This window comes from Lissotriton helveticus, chromosome 7 (assembly GCF_964261635.1).
Source record: "Lissotriton helveticus chromosome 7, aLisHel1.1, whole genome shotgun sequence".
In the NCBI taxonomy this organism is placed as follows: Eukaryota; Metazoa; Chordata; class Amphibia; order Caudata; family Salamandridae; genus Lissotriton; species Lissotriton helveticus.
In genome coordinates, this window is record NC_136068.1 from 350,249,313 (window position 1) to 350,263,738 (window position 14,426).

The following is a 14,426-nucleotide window of genomic DNA, read 5'->3' on the forward strand; positions in this document are numbered from 1 at the left end:
CCAGCTCTTAGAGCTAGAGTTGTTACTATTGGAAGTGTTCCTTTTTCTTGAAGACTGGCTCACATCAGAAGAATTATCTTCATGTGAGGGACAGTAGTCTTCTTTTAGATAAGGATGCACTTTTTCTTTGCTGAATTTAGTTATATCTTTCTGGAGTTTGGTTACTTTTTGTTTCATCAGGTATTCCTTGTTTTCGGATATTTCATTGTTTATTTCAGCCTATATTGTTTTAAAAGATGAGAATGTAATGCTAGCTTTTAATGCTCATTCTGCTATGGAGATCTTAATTATCAGATCCTCTGCCAAACGTTTGGCTGTTTTAATTATTAAAACCAGCCAGTCTCTAGTGCATGTCCATGCAACTAGGGACCATTCCTCCTTGAATTTGGCATCCTCTTGAAAAATCAGAGGGACATTGGCTACAATTAGGCCATTAGGAGCTGTATTTGCTCGGAGGTATTCTGTCATTATGGCGCCATGCATGATGATCTTCATCAATTGGTTTTTCATGGAGATGATAGAGTTCCAATCACCCCCATTGCTGCTTGAAGCTGCTGCGCCATCCAGGTCCAAAAGTGAAGGTGTCCTAAGGATTTCTGTCACCAGGTCATCACTAAAGGCGAGATCTTGATTTTGTTCCATAGTGCACGAAGCACGTTGGAGTAAGGCAAGGTAGAAAAGTGCGAAGAATATTTCAAAAAAAGAAAAAAGTGTCGAATGGTCTCTTTTCCTTTGAGGTGTCAATGACTACCTCTTGTAGCTATGAAGAATTAAGGTTCCACGGCTGGTCCACCGTACTGAAAGTTCTCAAAATGAGAGGAACCGGGAGCTTTTGAATAGGTCCAATATACGTACTCCATAATAACAATCAGGATTTTGTGTCTAAGTTGTCGCTTAAGTCTTTCCCAAAAAACTCCAGACTGGAAGTTTGTATAAATAGTCCACCTACGGCGCATCTCAGTATGGGAGACAGAGGTGAAGGGCTACTCACCACGCCACTTTTCAGTGAGTACAAGACGTTCGATACACATGCAAGCCATGTGAGAAGTTGGCCTGGCATATGATGTCCACTATTCTAGTGGACACCTTGCACCATTCCAAACAACCCTTATTGATGGTAGGTTTAAGACAACCTTTATAGAAAGCTATCCTAGTGGTAGCTGTGAAGAGCAGCCTACAGGCTAAGTCTTGAAGGAATGTAAAGCAGCTTGTTTTACAAGTCGATAATCTCTTGAATTATCAAATGAAAGTACAACAAACAAGGTATATATATAAAATATATGTATTTATTCTAAACACAACCCCTCTAGTCTCTTTATGAGGCTAGAGGCCAAAGTACAATACAAGGAACTTAATTAGCATACAATATATTGCACAGTATACGTTTTGCCCTAGGGACCGCACAAACCATATACTAAAATAGTGGTATAAGAACCACGTGAGGGATAAAAGTCAGGCCTAGGGCCTGTAGAACTGCTGGGGCAACCAGGAACCACCCAAGGTCTGGACGCAGGAGACCCACGGGGGACTAAAGACAGCCGCGAATCACCATTGACTTTCTATGGAGAACGAACAAGTTACAATGTTAAAGATTAAGGATACTTAGAGGTGAACTACGATGGAACCCTTTTAGACTTAGACACTTCGAGAGTCAAGACCCACAGGAGCACCGGAGTACTCGTGTTACCTCACCCACGGAAGCCGGGTGCATAGGTGCCTTTTGGTGTTGGGTTTCGACTGCGATTCCAATGGAGAGCTGCGAAGAAGTGCTGCAGGCGACCAGAGAAAAAGTGTCCGGGTGGATCCAAGGGTTGATCGGAGATGTGAAGAACCTGAAAGCAGAGGGGACAGAGTCTGGGTCACTAGCCAGTGACCAGGATGGCGAAAAGAAGATGCCAGCTGATGACCGTGCTTTCAAGTAAAGTAGGTGAAGCTTGACTTTTCAGGCACGAGGAACAGGAGGCGTCAACTAAGATCAGGAGCTGGATTCGAGCTGTCCCACGAAGGATGTCGAGTGCTGCAGTGTCAGAATCCGGATTGGACCCAACAAGCCTTGGCAACAGCAACCCACGCAAGATGACAAGATTGGCTTTGGTGCAGACCAGCAAGGTCTGAGGGACTCACTCTTTGGAGAGGAGTCAGAGCACGTCTGGAGCAACCAGGAATGCTCAAGAAACAAAGGATTGTCCTTCGTGGGGACCCACTAGCCAACGGACTAGGGATCGCGAAGGAGCATCTAGCTCAGGTGAAGAAAGCAGGCCCACGGAACACTCCTGGAGTGTAGGCCTCTCCGCTTCGGTGCAAAAGGTGCTCGGGGCACGAGCAACAAATAGCCCAATGCACAACTTCGGGAAGTAGGTGCATTTGCAAAATTGCTGAATGTCCAGGAGTTCCGGTCCCACGTCTCTCGTGTCAGCTACAGGTCTTCGCTTTGTTGGAGACACGTGTCAGCCTCGGAGAAGTTCATGTCCTGTGTCGCAGATTCTTTGGGATCCGGCGTGAGCCTCGAAAATGCAAACCAGCAAGATGCTCTTTGGTGCCTGTTTAAACAGGGAGGTCACTCCTTGACCTCAAGGGAGATTTCTTCCGTCTTCCAGTCGATATGGAATGTCGACGGTCCAAGATTTCTTCTTCAGAGTTTCGTCCAGGGTAATCTAAAGTCCTAGGGACTGGGTTCCTATACTTATACTAAGTTTAGGGGTTGGACTAACTCTAGGGTCTCACCTATGGGAGGACCTGGGGAGGGGGTGGTTACACCCCTTCCCCTTTGTCCAGTTTCGCGCCAGAGCTGGGGCAGAGTGCCCCTGCAACCGGTTTGAACTGGGAAATGCATGGAGCACCTTGTGTGCCCCAGGCAGTGTCTGAAAAGCATTCACTGAATGCAACCCACCCTGCCCCAATACACTAAAGGCTGTATTGGGATGTGCTAGCACCTCCCTGGGCAGGAAACCTGTTGTCCAGGCCTCCCCTGCCGGAGTTACGTCCAGCAGCAGGAGGTCAGACTCATGTCTGTGGCAGCAGCATCCATTTTGTGATGCTGAGGCTCTGTGTAACTTTAACCGTGTGTACATGTCTTCTCCCTCTAGAAGGGTGGAATGCTTCCCCCACTGCCAGAACTGGCGGGGGTAGTATTCCAAAGTGTTTGACACCAAACGCGACATGTTTTGATAAAGCCAAACCAAAGTTAGCATTAACCGCGAGGATTATAATGCACTTAAGAGTATATGGTATGACTATATCATAGAACAGCTATAAGGAGATAGTTCCGAAAGCTGCAGAGGGGCTCAGCTCATGCTAGGGCACCCCCTCACACAAAACCAAGCACTCTGCCTTCAGGATTGTCAAGGCCTGCCATAGGAGTGACTTATAGGTTGGCTTGAGTTGGTATTTTACCATTTCAAAGCTGTAATACTGTGCCTGGAGTGATAAATGGCTTTTGTCATTTTACAGCTCGGCAAGGACAGCACTGTGCTAGTCCTATGCTTAAAGACTTTGCTGTAGAAATGGCAAAAGACTTATGTCCTTCTCTATCTCGGCGTGGATGGCACTTTGCTAATCCTATGCTTAAAAACTTTGATAGAGAAACAGACATTTGAGGTGAGCAGATCTAGAGTGTCGCTGGTGTTGAGAGTGCTCTAACAGGAGCTGCTTTCCACCTAAACTTGAGAACTACCCAGAGTTTTCTCCTTCTTTTTTGTGTGTATATGTATAAATATATATATATATATATATATTTGAAACCAATCCACACGTACGATCCAGTGAGGCGCTGACTCCGTGAGTTGTAATTCAAACAAAATGTATTGTCTCTATTCGCTACTTAAGACGCGTTTCGGCGGCTTGCTTCCGCCTTGTTCACTACATCTGTACAAACCTTCTGTCAAAGTATATATACACACACGATCACTTGTATGGTTAATTGACTGGCAGGTTTCAACTCGATTTAGGTTACTATGGTTACCTGCTTCTAACACATACTGACTGACATAGAAGAGTTCCGATTTTTCACTATTTCATTAGTCATTGTTTAGTTTTTTTCTTCAGTTTTTTTACCCATTCGTTTTTTTCAACTCGCAAGTGAACATAATTTGAAGTGCTTTACATTTTACACCACCATACGCCTCTGTTTATGTCACACAGGCGTTTAAATAAATTAAATTGTCAACAAAAATTAATGGTGAAATAAAACTACATCTTACATTTGTACATAACCCACACATGATGTGCAGTCATTACACTGAGCCCCTCGCTCCTGTATTGCCGTTAATGGATATGTTGCAGTGAACATACATATTTAACATGCTGGGGGGGACTTTCAAAAATGAATTTGGAGTGCTATGAGTAATGCGGGGGAAAGTATAGGTGACCTATTGACAATTTAGCTTATGTCCTGGTAGGGACATTAAATGTACGTCAGAACAGGTAAATGTACCACATCTCAAACCTTGGTTGAGGCTTAGGCATACTATAGCACTAAGTGTTCAAACATGTGTTGCTCTGTGTCCTCCCTCATGCATGTACTGACAATTCTGACATGATGCGTGGCTCGTCTCATCTCCAAGTGGAGTGGGTGCGTGTGGTTATGTGTATCAAACATGTTACAAGTGAAAAGAATAATAACCACAAATTAAGATGTAGTTGTTCAACTGGTGGTGAATTGGTGTTTAAAATAAATATTAACAACGTGTGGTGCTCCTATGTACAAGTGATTCTGTTATATAGTAATTAGATGAACTACAGATGTTAAAGAATGGTACTAAGGTACCAGAATTGACAGGCTTTGTTACAGATGCACATTTAAGGCTTCATCTGCATTCAGACCAAAAGGGATCTTAGAGTTCAGAAGGATTATATATCTGGACTCTAACCGTCTTAGTGCTCCTTTCCGGTTCCCTCCCCTGGCGCTTTTAGGTACACTGTCGTTGACAAAGTAAGACAGTTTTTGGGCATTTCCTGCGTGTAGCTGATTTATGTGTCTTGCTAACGGGTACGCCTGGTCGTCATTTGCTATTGCCCGCAAGTGCTGGAGGATTCTGACGTGTGCTGGGTGTATGGTGCTCCCCACGTATCTCTTACCGCACATACAGACTAAAACATACACCGCATACTCCATTTTACATGAGTATTGTGCTCTGATGTAATACGGTATCTGTCTAAAGGGGATAGTGACTTTGGTCGTGTTGATTCCATGGTTACACGCCTTGCACTTACTGCATTTTTTAAACCCTTTTTGGCTCTCTAACCAGTTGTTCGGTTTTCTGATGACCGGGGCATTGCATACCAATTGGCTGCGCATGGACTTGGCTTTTCTGAACGTTAACAAGGGTGTTTTTCCAACTGCCTTGCCTATGGTTGGATCATTGCGTATCAACGGTCAATGTTTTGTGAGGATTTTCCTGAGATTGGTGTGATACCTGTTAAACCCTGTGATCATTCTAGGAGGTTGACGCTCTTTGTCCTTAGTGTCAGTCATTTTCACAGGGGGGGAAGAGGAGTTCCATCCTAGTTTTTGTGTCACATTTCTGATTTGCATTCTTACACGTTCTCTGGGTGTACCCTCTCTGCTTGAGTCTAGAGAATATATTCTCTTTGGACATTGCCAGGCCTTCAGCGGTGCTGCAGTTGGGGGTCATGCGCAGACATTCAGCGTATGGGATGGATTGTTAAAGGGATGTGGGGTGAAAACTACTTGCGTGCAGTAAGGCATTTCCTGCCGTTGGTTTGCGGTAAGTGCGTGTTTGTATTCTCATGTTTTCGACAAACAGTTCTATATCAAGGAATTGTATAGAGGTAGTACTTGTGTTACATGTGAACTTTAAATTCAAGGCATTTTCATTTAAATCACAAGCACTTTTTTCTGCACTTTCAACACTACCCTGCCAGAGGATGAAAATATCATCTATGAAGCGTTTATATACAACAACATTGTTTGTCATACGTTCTGATTGTATCACATTTAAAACTTGCTCCTCCCACCAGCCCATATGCAAATTCGCATAGCTGGGTGAGAAGCAAGTTCCCATGGCTGATCCTTGCATTTGTTTATAATGGAGTCTGTCAAAGATAAAAATATTGTTGGTCAGACAACATTCTGTCATTTCCATTAACATGCAAGTGTGCTTATACAAATTGATTGGTCTTTCCTAGGTAGTATTTTAGTGCGTGAAGGCCATCTTTGTGTCGAATACTCGTGTATAATGACTGAACATCCATTGTATATATAGAACACCACCTTACCGAGGCTGTAAGTGCGGACCTGTGGTGCCATTTTGGAAGGCTTCCCAGGGGTGGCATAATACATGCTTCAGTTCCTGGTAGGCCTCCTGGGTACCTATGCCCTTGGTACCTAAGGTATCATATACTAGGGGCTCACAAGGTAACTCGGTAACCAATCTGGTATGTACCTAATGTACATGCAATCCATTTTTATAGAGAAAGCAGATAGACTGGTGCCCTGGATAGCAGGATCCCAGTCCAACTAAGACGAAAACCAGCAAAACACCAGGCAAAAAGTGGGGGACCCATATAGTCAGATTCCACCTTCCTACAAGCCATACTGGTAAGCGAATGTTTTTTTTATAACTTGATCTCCCTTGTCCTCCTCTACGTGCAGGTTGTGAGTGAGCAACTTGCTCTGGAATCATTCCTGTCAGCTTTAGATCTACTAATTCCGGGATGAGTGCTTGAAATGTAATTTGTAAGAAAAGTAATGATTTGTTCATATAATTACATAAATGGTTTTGGATATCAGGCAATGATAAAGGATATGTTGGTTTGTTTACCTAATGCATCCTATCCAAAGTCAACTGTAACTCTCTCACATAAAGATTGCCCGCACACTACGGTCCATACACATGCATGCAGTCAACCTCTTGATAGCTAAATGCCGAAAATCAATTTGACACAAGATTGCATGCATGAGTAACTCTAGCACGGGTCACCACTTGTAGATACGTTTTTTTTAAAGCGCGTAACACTTCTTGTTTGTCCTAAATATTGTGCTGTCACTTTTATTTGATTTCTTTTTGATATCATTCTCCTTTATCCGCCTTGTTGCTTTTTTCAGGTCTCTCAACAATACAAGGTGAAACCTAACCTTGTATGACACAGCACGGCTGGTAACTTGATCAGTCTGTAAAATTGGAAGCACCAGCCTTGCAGTAGTGTAAGATAATTAAAAAGTTTTTTAAGGCAAGAAACATGTTGAACAAGTTTTATAGCAGGCATGTTCTATAGGACCATTATTTCTGATTAGGGCTTCATTGTTTTTAGTTCTCGATAAGGCAGCGCTTGCGCTGTCCCTTCGAGACATGCTATATTCAGGATATGTACATAAAGCTCCGCCTACTTCTTGCCCATCTTCTTAATTGGCTCTTGTCCTTTGTAAATCGTGGCTTTTCACTGGTTATTAGGCTTTGTAGCCCCTCCCTGTCTTTTTGTAACCTCCCATGAGGACACCACCTATTACATGTGTTGTTACGCCCAAGGTTTTAATTGCAACCTCAAGGCACTATTTTCTTAAAGGCCTTCAGACAGGACACTCACTTGGTCCTAAACAAGGTTGACCGTGGTTACTTTACTCGCTAGCACATCTCACATTTATACTAGACCTTCTATAAATTTCCCTTCATCTTCTCCACAGAGTACAACTTAATCCGGGAATTAATATAATAATTATCTTGTCACATTTCAAAGCTACTAATTGTGAATATTGAATGTACTGTGGTACTGTCTTCCATGCAGTGCATTATGGGTAGGGTGGATTTACCATATCTTCATTGTTTATGATGCTCACTAGGGACATCTAGGTGCATTTTGCTGTACTGCACCTACACATCTCACATTTATATTAGACCTTCTAAAAATGTCCCTACATCAGCTCCACATAGAGTACAACTTAATTACAATTAATATAATAATTGCTTTGTCACATTTCATAGCTATTAATTGTATATATTGACATAGCTATTTTAATGTACTTGTGGTATTGTCTTGCATGCAATGCATAGGGGAGTACCATATGTGACCAAAAGTCTGATGTTCATTAGGGACATCTAGGCGCAGCTTGCAGTACTGCACCTACACATCTATATTAGACCTTCTATAAATTTCCCTATATCAGCTGCACATAAATTACAACCTAATGTGGAATTAATACAATAATTCTTTTGTCACATTTCAAAGGTACTAATTGTATATATTGAATGTACTGTGGTACTGTCTTGCATGCAAGACATTATGGGTGGGGTGGATTTACCATATCTTCAAAGTTATCATGCTTACCAGGGTCATCTAGGTGTAGCTTGCGATACTGCACCTACACATCTCACATTTATCTTTGACCATCTATAAATTTCCCTTCATCAGCTCCACATAAAGTACAACCTAATCCGTAATTACTATAATAATTGTTTTGTCACATTTCAAAGCTATTAATTGTGTATATGAACATAGCTATTTGAATGTACTCTTGGTACTGTCTTGCATGCAATGCATTATGGGAGTACCATATGTGACCACAAGTTTGTGATGCTCACTAGGGACCTCTAGGAGCAGCTTGCGGTGCTGGCAGTGCTGGTGCCTTGCTTACTAGGAACCTCTAGGAGTAGCTTTCGGTACTGGCGTGCTGGTGCCTTGCTCACTAGGAACCTCTAGGAGCAGCTTCGGTACAGCACCACCACATCTCACATTTATATTAGACCTTCTATACATTTCCCTTCATCAGTTCCACACCACTTAAAATTACTTTCATATTTCACTATACTAATTCAGCACTAATCTTCTATGGGTCCCGGAGTAGCGTGCTACTCACCGAAAAAGCGCTTCGACACCTTGTAAGGGGTAGTAAGCGCTATATAAACGCAATTACAATACATAGAGTCCAACCTAAACTAATCTGGAATTAATATAATTCTTTTGTCGCATTTCAAATCTACTGATTGTATATATGGACATAGCTCTTTGAATGGTACTGTCTTGCATGCAATGCATTATGGGTAGGGTGGATTTACCATATCTTCAAAGTTTATGATGCTCACTAGGGACCTCTATGAGCAGCGTGCGGTGCTGCACCTCGACATGCAGTGCTGGTGCCTTACTCACTAGAGAGCTCTAGGAGCAGCTTGCGATACTGCACTGAGACATACATTGCAGATTCCTGGCTCACTATGCAATCACTTGCAATGCACTAGGTCTCGCAATACTGGAAGTATGAGCTATTGGTGTTGCATTATTATTTGCAACACCAATACCTCAAACTATTAGTAGTGCGAGACCTATTGCATTGCAAATCCTTGTTACTTATGTTAGCAAGCCGCATAAGTAAAAGTTTAGTAAACAGAGCTTCCCTAAACCTATTTTAAATCACTGTGACCACTTTACTACAGTACTCGCCACAGCCCACACACCCTCACTCACCTTACAGCTTTGTCCAAAAGAACTTCGCCAAAGAGCCCCTTCGCGGCTGCCCCTCGGGCATTGTAGCGCCGGCCCGACGAGGAGGAAGCCCAAATGATGAAGCATGACACCTTTCAGGGTGTGTGAAGGCACATCCTCCATTTGGAGGTTATTCCACAGACCGGACTACCACTACCTCTCTAAGGAACAGCACACTCTTATATTTAAACTATTGTTATTATGGGGTACGTGGGCTGGACCTATTCAAAAGCTCCAGTTTCCTCACATTTTGAGAATTCTCTCTTTTGGAGGTCAGAACAGCATCTTGGGGGTCAGGCTAGCAGGAACCAATCAGCAAGGACAGCAGAAACGTGTAGGTTTTCAGGGGGCATCTCTAAGGTGCCCTCTGGGTACATGTAATGGTAAACCCAACACTGGCACGGGTGTGGGGTTTCCAATATGAGATGTTTGATACCAAACATCCCTATTTTCAATGAAGCTATCATGTACCTGTGGAACTTGTTTTCACCAGTGTCCACAGGGGCATATGTGCTAATGTATATATGTCTTCACATGTAATATTTATCACCCTGCCTTAGGGCTGTTAGGCCTGCTGTAGGGGTGACTTGGAAATATTACATGCAGTGTTAGGGGACATGCCGCACATGGATGTGTGACATGTCATGTTTTCACTTTTGTCTATACCAAGACATGCAGCCTGCAAGGACAGTCTTGCATGTGCTAGGTGAGGGGTCCCTTACGGTGATATTATTCAATTTGTGCTACAGCCCTTAGGGACCCTTTTTAGCACTTCAGGCCCTTGGTACCAGTGGTACCATTTACTAATGACTTAATATGTGAAAATTCAGCAAGCATAATTTCAAAAACTTATATTTTAAAACACAACATAGATTTAATTCTGTTTTCTAGATCACAAATCACTGTCTGAGGTTACTCTTAATTTAATGTGGGTCATGTGTTTATATCTTGTGGATTAAATCTCTGCATGCTCCGAAACAACTGGAATACTAGATTGTGAACTTTTCAAATAAGTCCCTAGGTATCAGGGGTACCATTTGCTAGTGACCTAGAGAGAGTGCTAAATGTGTTGCCAACTGGGTACACCAGTAAACACCGGTAAACAATTGTACCGTTTTTAAGGAAAGAACACTGGTCCTGGGGACCTGGTTAGCTGGAACTCGGTACACTTCAGTCAAAGTTGCATCAAATAGGATGCAACAAGTGTGGTGGGTACTGCAACACAAACCCAATTTCCTACATTAACTGTAGGGCTTCCTCCTACCAGCCCAATCCACATTGAACATGGAACCATAACACAGATTTTAGGGTTAAACAAATCTTATGGAGTCGATTTGAATTATGCACTTTCTGACCTTAGTAATTTGCTACATAAACACAGAGTATTGCTTAAGATACCTTCTCTCAGTACAAAATGTATTATAGAAAAAGAACTATGGATGTGAGAATGCAGCAGGTTTGCATAGCTCACACACCTTATAAACCCATTGATGGCCACCACGTAAACCAATTCAAAAGTTTGAAAAGCCTGCTTAAGTGTGGCACCACTATGATGCTAGTTCCCACCATGACTCAATGGCACACCTCTGAGCTCCAATCTGGATGCAGGGGCTGTGTGTTCCACTAATGAAACACAACCCAGACTGGAGCGGCCACTGTTGGTCGATATTGGCTCACATGATGTCTGCGAGTTCCTTCCCAGAGGTAAATCACTCCTTGCTTGAATACTGACCATGCAATATGTCTGGTGGACATTTATTGTCATTTGCTTGATGAAGGTACTAGAGTTATGAACCAGCCGAGCCAGGGGCTCACCTTCTAACTAGTATAGGTGAGCGTCTCCCTCTCTCCTGCTTTCACTCCTGACCTCAGTAGACAACCTGAAAATAGGACTGTAGGGGGTACATAGAGAACTAGGTAGTTTGTATACAGCAAAGAATCCTCGTCCTGATGAATACCCCGGACCCTATTATGCTTGTGGCATTGCCAGAAATCTGTTGGCACTCATTTCATGCTAAGTGTCTGCATAGTACACAACTCTTGTGTATGCTGGCTTTTTTATGCGACTCAGAAGCACCAGTTAAACTCATTATCTACCTTGACATATTTTAACTCTCTTGGGTCCCAGCCCTCCTGACCTATAGAGAGGTAATACAATATATAACAAACCAACAACCTTGACTATTTCAGAGTGGGTTCAGCCATAGACACCACAATTGGAACCTGCAATGTGGAGGGGCTGGCGATGAAGCATTGCCGACTTTGTGTGAGGACCTTCGTGTTTTTCTTTATTTTTTTATAAATCAATACACTCCTGTAACATTTTCAGAACTGTAGAAAGTTCCTAACTTTGTAATAATACATGTGGACTCTTGAATTATTTTCTCTTCATATACATCAGATTCTTTGTTTATACAGTCTGGTGGTCTGCAGCTTATAATTTTCAGGTGCTCCTTGATTCCATGAGGTGGGTGCTCCCACCTTGATCACCTCTTGTTTAGGTCATGCAGGCCTGTTGACTGAATTTGCCAGGGTCTTGTGAACTATAGAAGGTCCAGACAGAGGCCATGCCTTAAATATTTGAAGATGCATTACAGAAGAGGGGGAGGGGAGAGCTGTATGTACATAAAAGGGCCGGTTTTCTACCCTCCCATAGAGAGCCATCTACTTTCGGAGAAACCCACAAGAGGTTGTGTTTGTTTGAGATCCCGTGTCTGAGATGGGCATTTGCAGACTCACACAAGACTCAAACCAAAGAGTCTACTATTTTGAGGATAAAAAAATTGAGTGGAGTTTAAGCCCTCCCCATTAATTCAAATGGTAACACATTAAACAACATATACACACATGCTGGCACCCCCTATGTGTCTCCTCGCCATCGTGTATGCAAAGGACTGTCTTAAAGGAGACTGCACAGACTTCACAGAAAGATACAATTTATATGTTTCACCTGTCAAGGGGGGGGGGGGCGGGGGGCGATATGGTTAAAAGGGCCTGTACCCTCCCCACTATACATATATATATGCAGCCAGCTTGGTCAGTCTCCTATAGCCTAGGTGGAACGAACTCTAGTTGCTTTGGGTGAACTCTCGACATCAGATCTCAGCCCCGACTCCTCAAGTCCACAAAATCAAAACTGTAGTAACTTCAGTGGGCTTGCATGGAAGTCTAGCTCACTTCAGGAAAACGCACAGGGCTGTCCAGAGAACGTACACGTATGCTTACCAGGATAAGACGGCCTAGCTTTATTAGCCAAATCAAAAGGCTTTTATCCCATCCTGCTTTATTATATTATAGATGCAGCGATGAGGCTGATGACCCCCTGTGTGTTAAGTGTTGGCATTTTAATGTAGGAACTCGGTGGGCCTGGCTGACCTGACCAACCAGCCCGACCGTTTCTAATTTTCTTGGCTATTGTAGGTCTGTTAGTTAATTGATCTTAATTTCCACGTACACCTTCTGACTAGTGTACAGATTATTCATAAAATTAACCCCACTGGAGAGTGCCACAGGTGCTACTAAATATTCACTCTTTTTTTCTCCCTTAACATGTTTGCAGTTATTTGTGTGCATGCGCACAACTACACATGTTTGGGAGTATGAAAGACTGCAAGGCCAAAAGTGTAAGAAAGATTTAAAATTGAATGAACTAAATCATTGCAACGATAGAAGAAGGCACTAGTGAGAACGAAGTAATTAATTCCAATTTACACAGGAAGGGTGTTGCACACGACTAAATATCCCATTTATTGCTGTGTATACTACATGAGTTATTTTAGGTAAACGGTCCTCACTGTTTGAGATGTTTAGGTGAAAGTGTGCTAGTGATTGCTGCTTGTTGTTGTAGGTTTGCTGACCTCGCTCCATTATTGGTATATTAGTATGTATCCAAGGAGTACTAGTGCGTGACAGTGTGAGCAGAGGAAGCGTGTGATGGTTAAATATCTTGGGTTTTACCACATTTGCATTGTGGCCAGCACCTCTGTGATGCTTAGTTGCCAGTACATAGGGGGCAGTACGGCAGAGGCACATACATAGGTTATCAGATTGTTTTAATGAAGTGGAGGAGGGACCTAATTGATCCTAGCCCACTCATGTGATTGAGGAGACCACGGTGTCAGTGAGGGTGGGCAGGATTGAACATAAACCAATTGACGTATGGTAGGTGTTCTGGTCCAGCTGGGGTGACAGAAAAAAATGCCTTATTAGTGATGGGAAATCCAATACACTGAAAAACAATGGGAAATGCATCAGTCTCATGATATTTCTATTGTAGATTTTGATGGACACCACCCATAGCTCTTTCATGATTTGAGATAACGTTCAGTGTACATTTCAGGGGCTAGGCATTGTTCTAGTCTACTGAGAGAGGTGTTACTTCTCCTTCCTCTTATTAGCCCCAGCAAGAGATGGACCTCTTCATCTAAATCCCCCACAATGGGTGAGTTGATAACTAAATGCTCACTTTCGAGCTCTCCATGTGAAAATGGCGGGACTGGGGTGTGTATACTGTTGAGATAGATAATATGCTCTGGTGAGAATGTGGTGAGATGGATAGTTAAGGAACTTTGTAGCGCTGGACTAAATGTTGCCTTTTCTCTAGGTGGTTGCGGAAGCAGTTCTACTCACTGGATCGGAACCGAGAAGACAAGTAAGTAAAATCCTGTGTGTTCTCTATTTTTACCCACCTTCCTTGCACTATTGTGAAAAGACTATTGCCCTTGCACTGTAAGTTTAGGAGTTATGCTGTAATTATTTGGCGAATTCCACTGCAGAGGCAGGCTTGTAGGTAATGTGATCCAGCGCGATTGAACGATGAATTGGTTGTTGGTGGATGGCACTTAAGGGTTTTTCACATAGGCTTGGAAGATATTCATTGGTGCACCAGTTCAATTCACTTTATGATCGATCAGTAAGTATGCATTTCGTTTGTCATGTGTGGGGGTGTTCAAGTGGTGAGCATGATATGCATCCAGCTAAAAGGAGAATTT

General features: G+C 42.9%; 1 protein-coding gene across 2 annotated transcripts in view; it reads left to right on the forward strand.

The window, feature by feature from the left end:
• The window catches only part of PLCG1 (phospholipase C gamma 1), a 595,860-nt gene that overhangs the window by 256,642 nt on the left and 324,792 nt on the right, over positions 1-14,426 (forward strand). For both annotated transcript variants that reach the window (XM_078652159.1, XM_078652158.1), the window contains exon 4: positions 14,039-14,086. In XM_078652159.1, the coding sequence (XP_078508285.1) occupies positions 14,039-14,086 (48 nt within the window). The remainder of the gene's footprint in view (positions 1-14,038; positions 14,087-14,426) is intronic.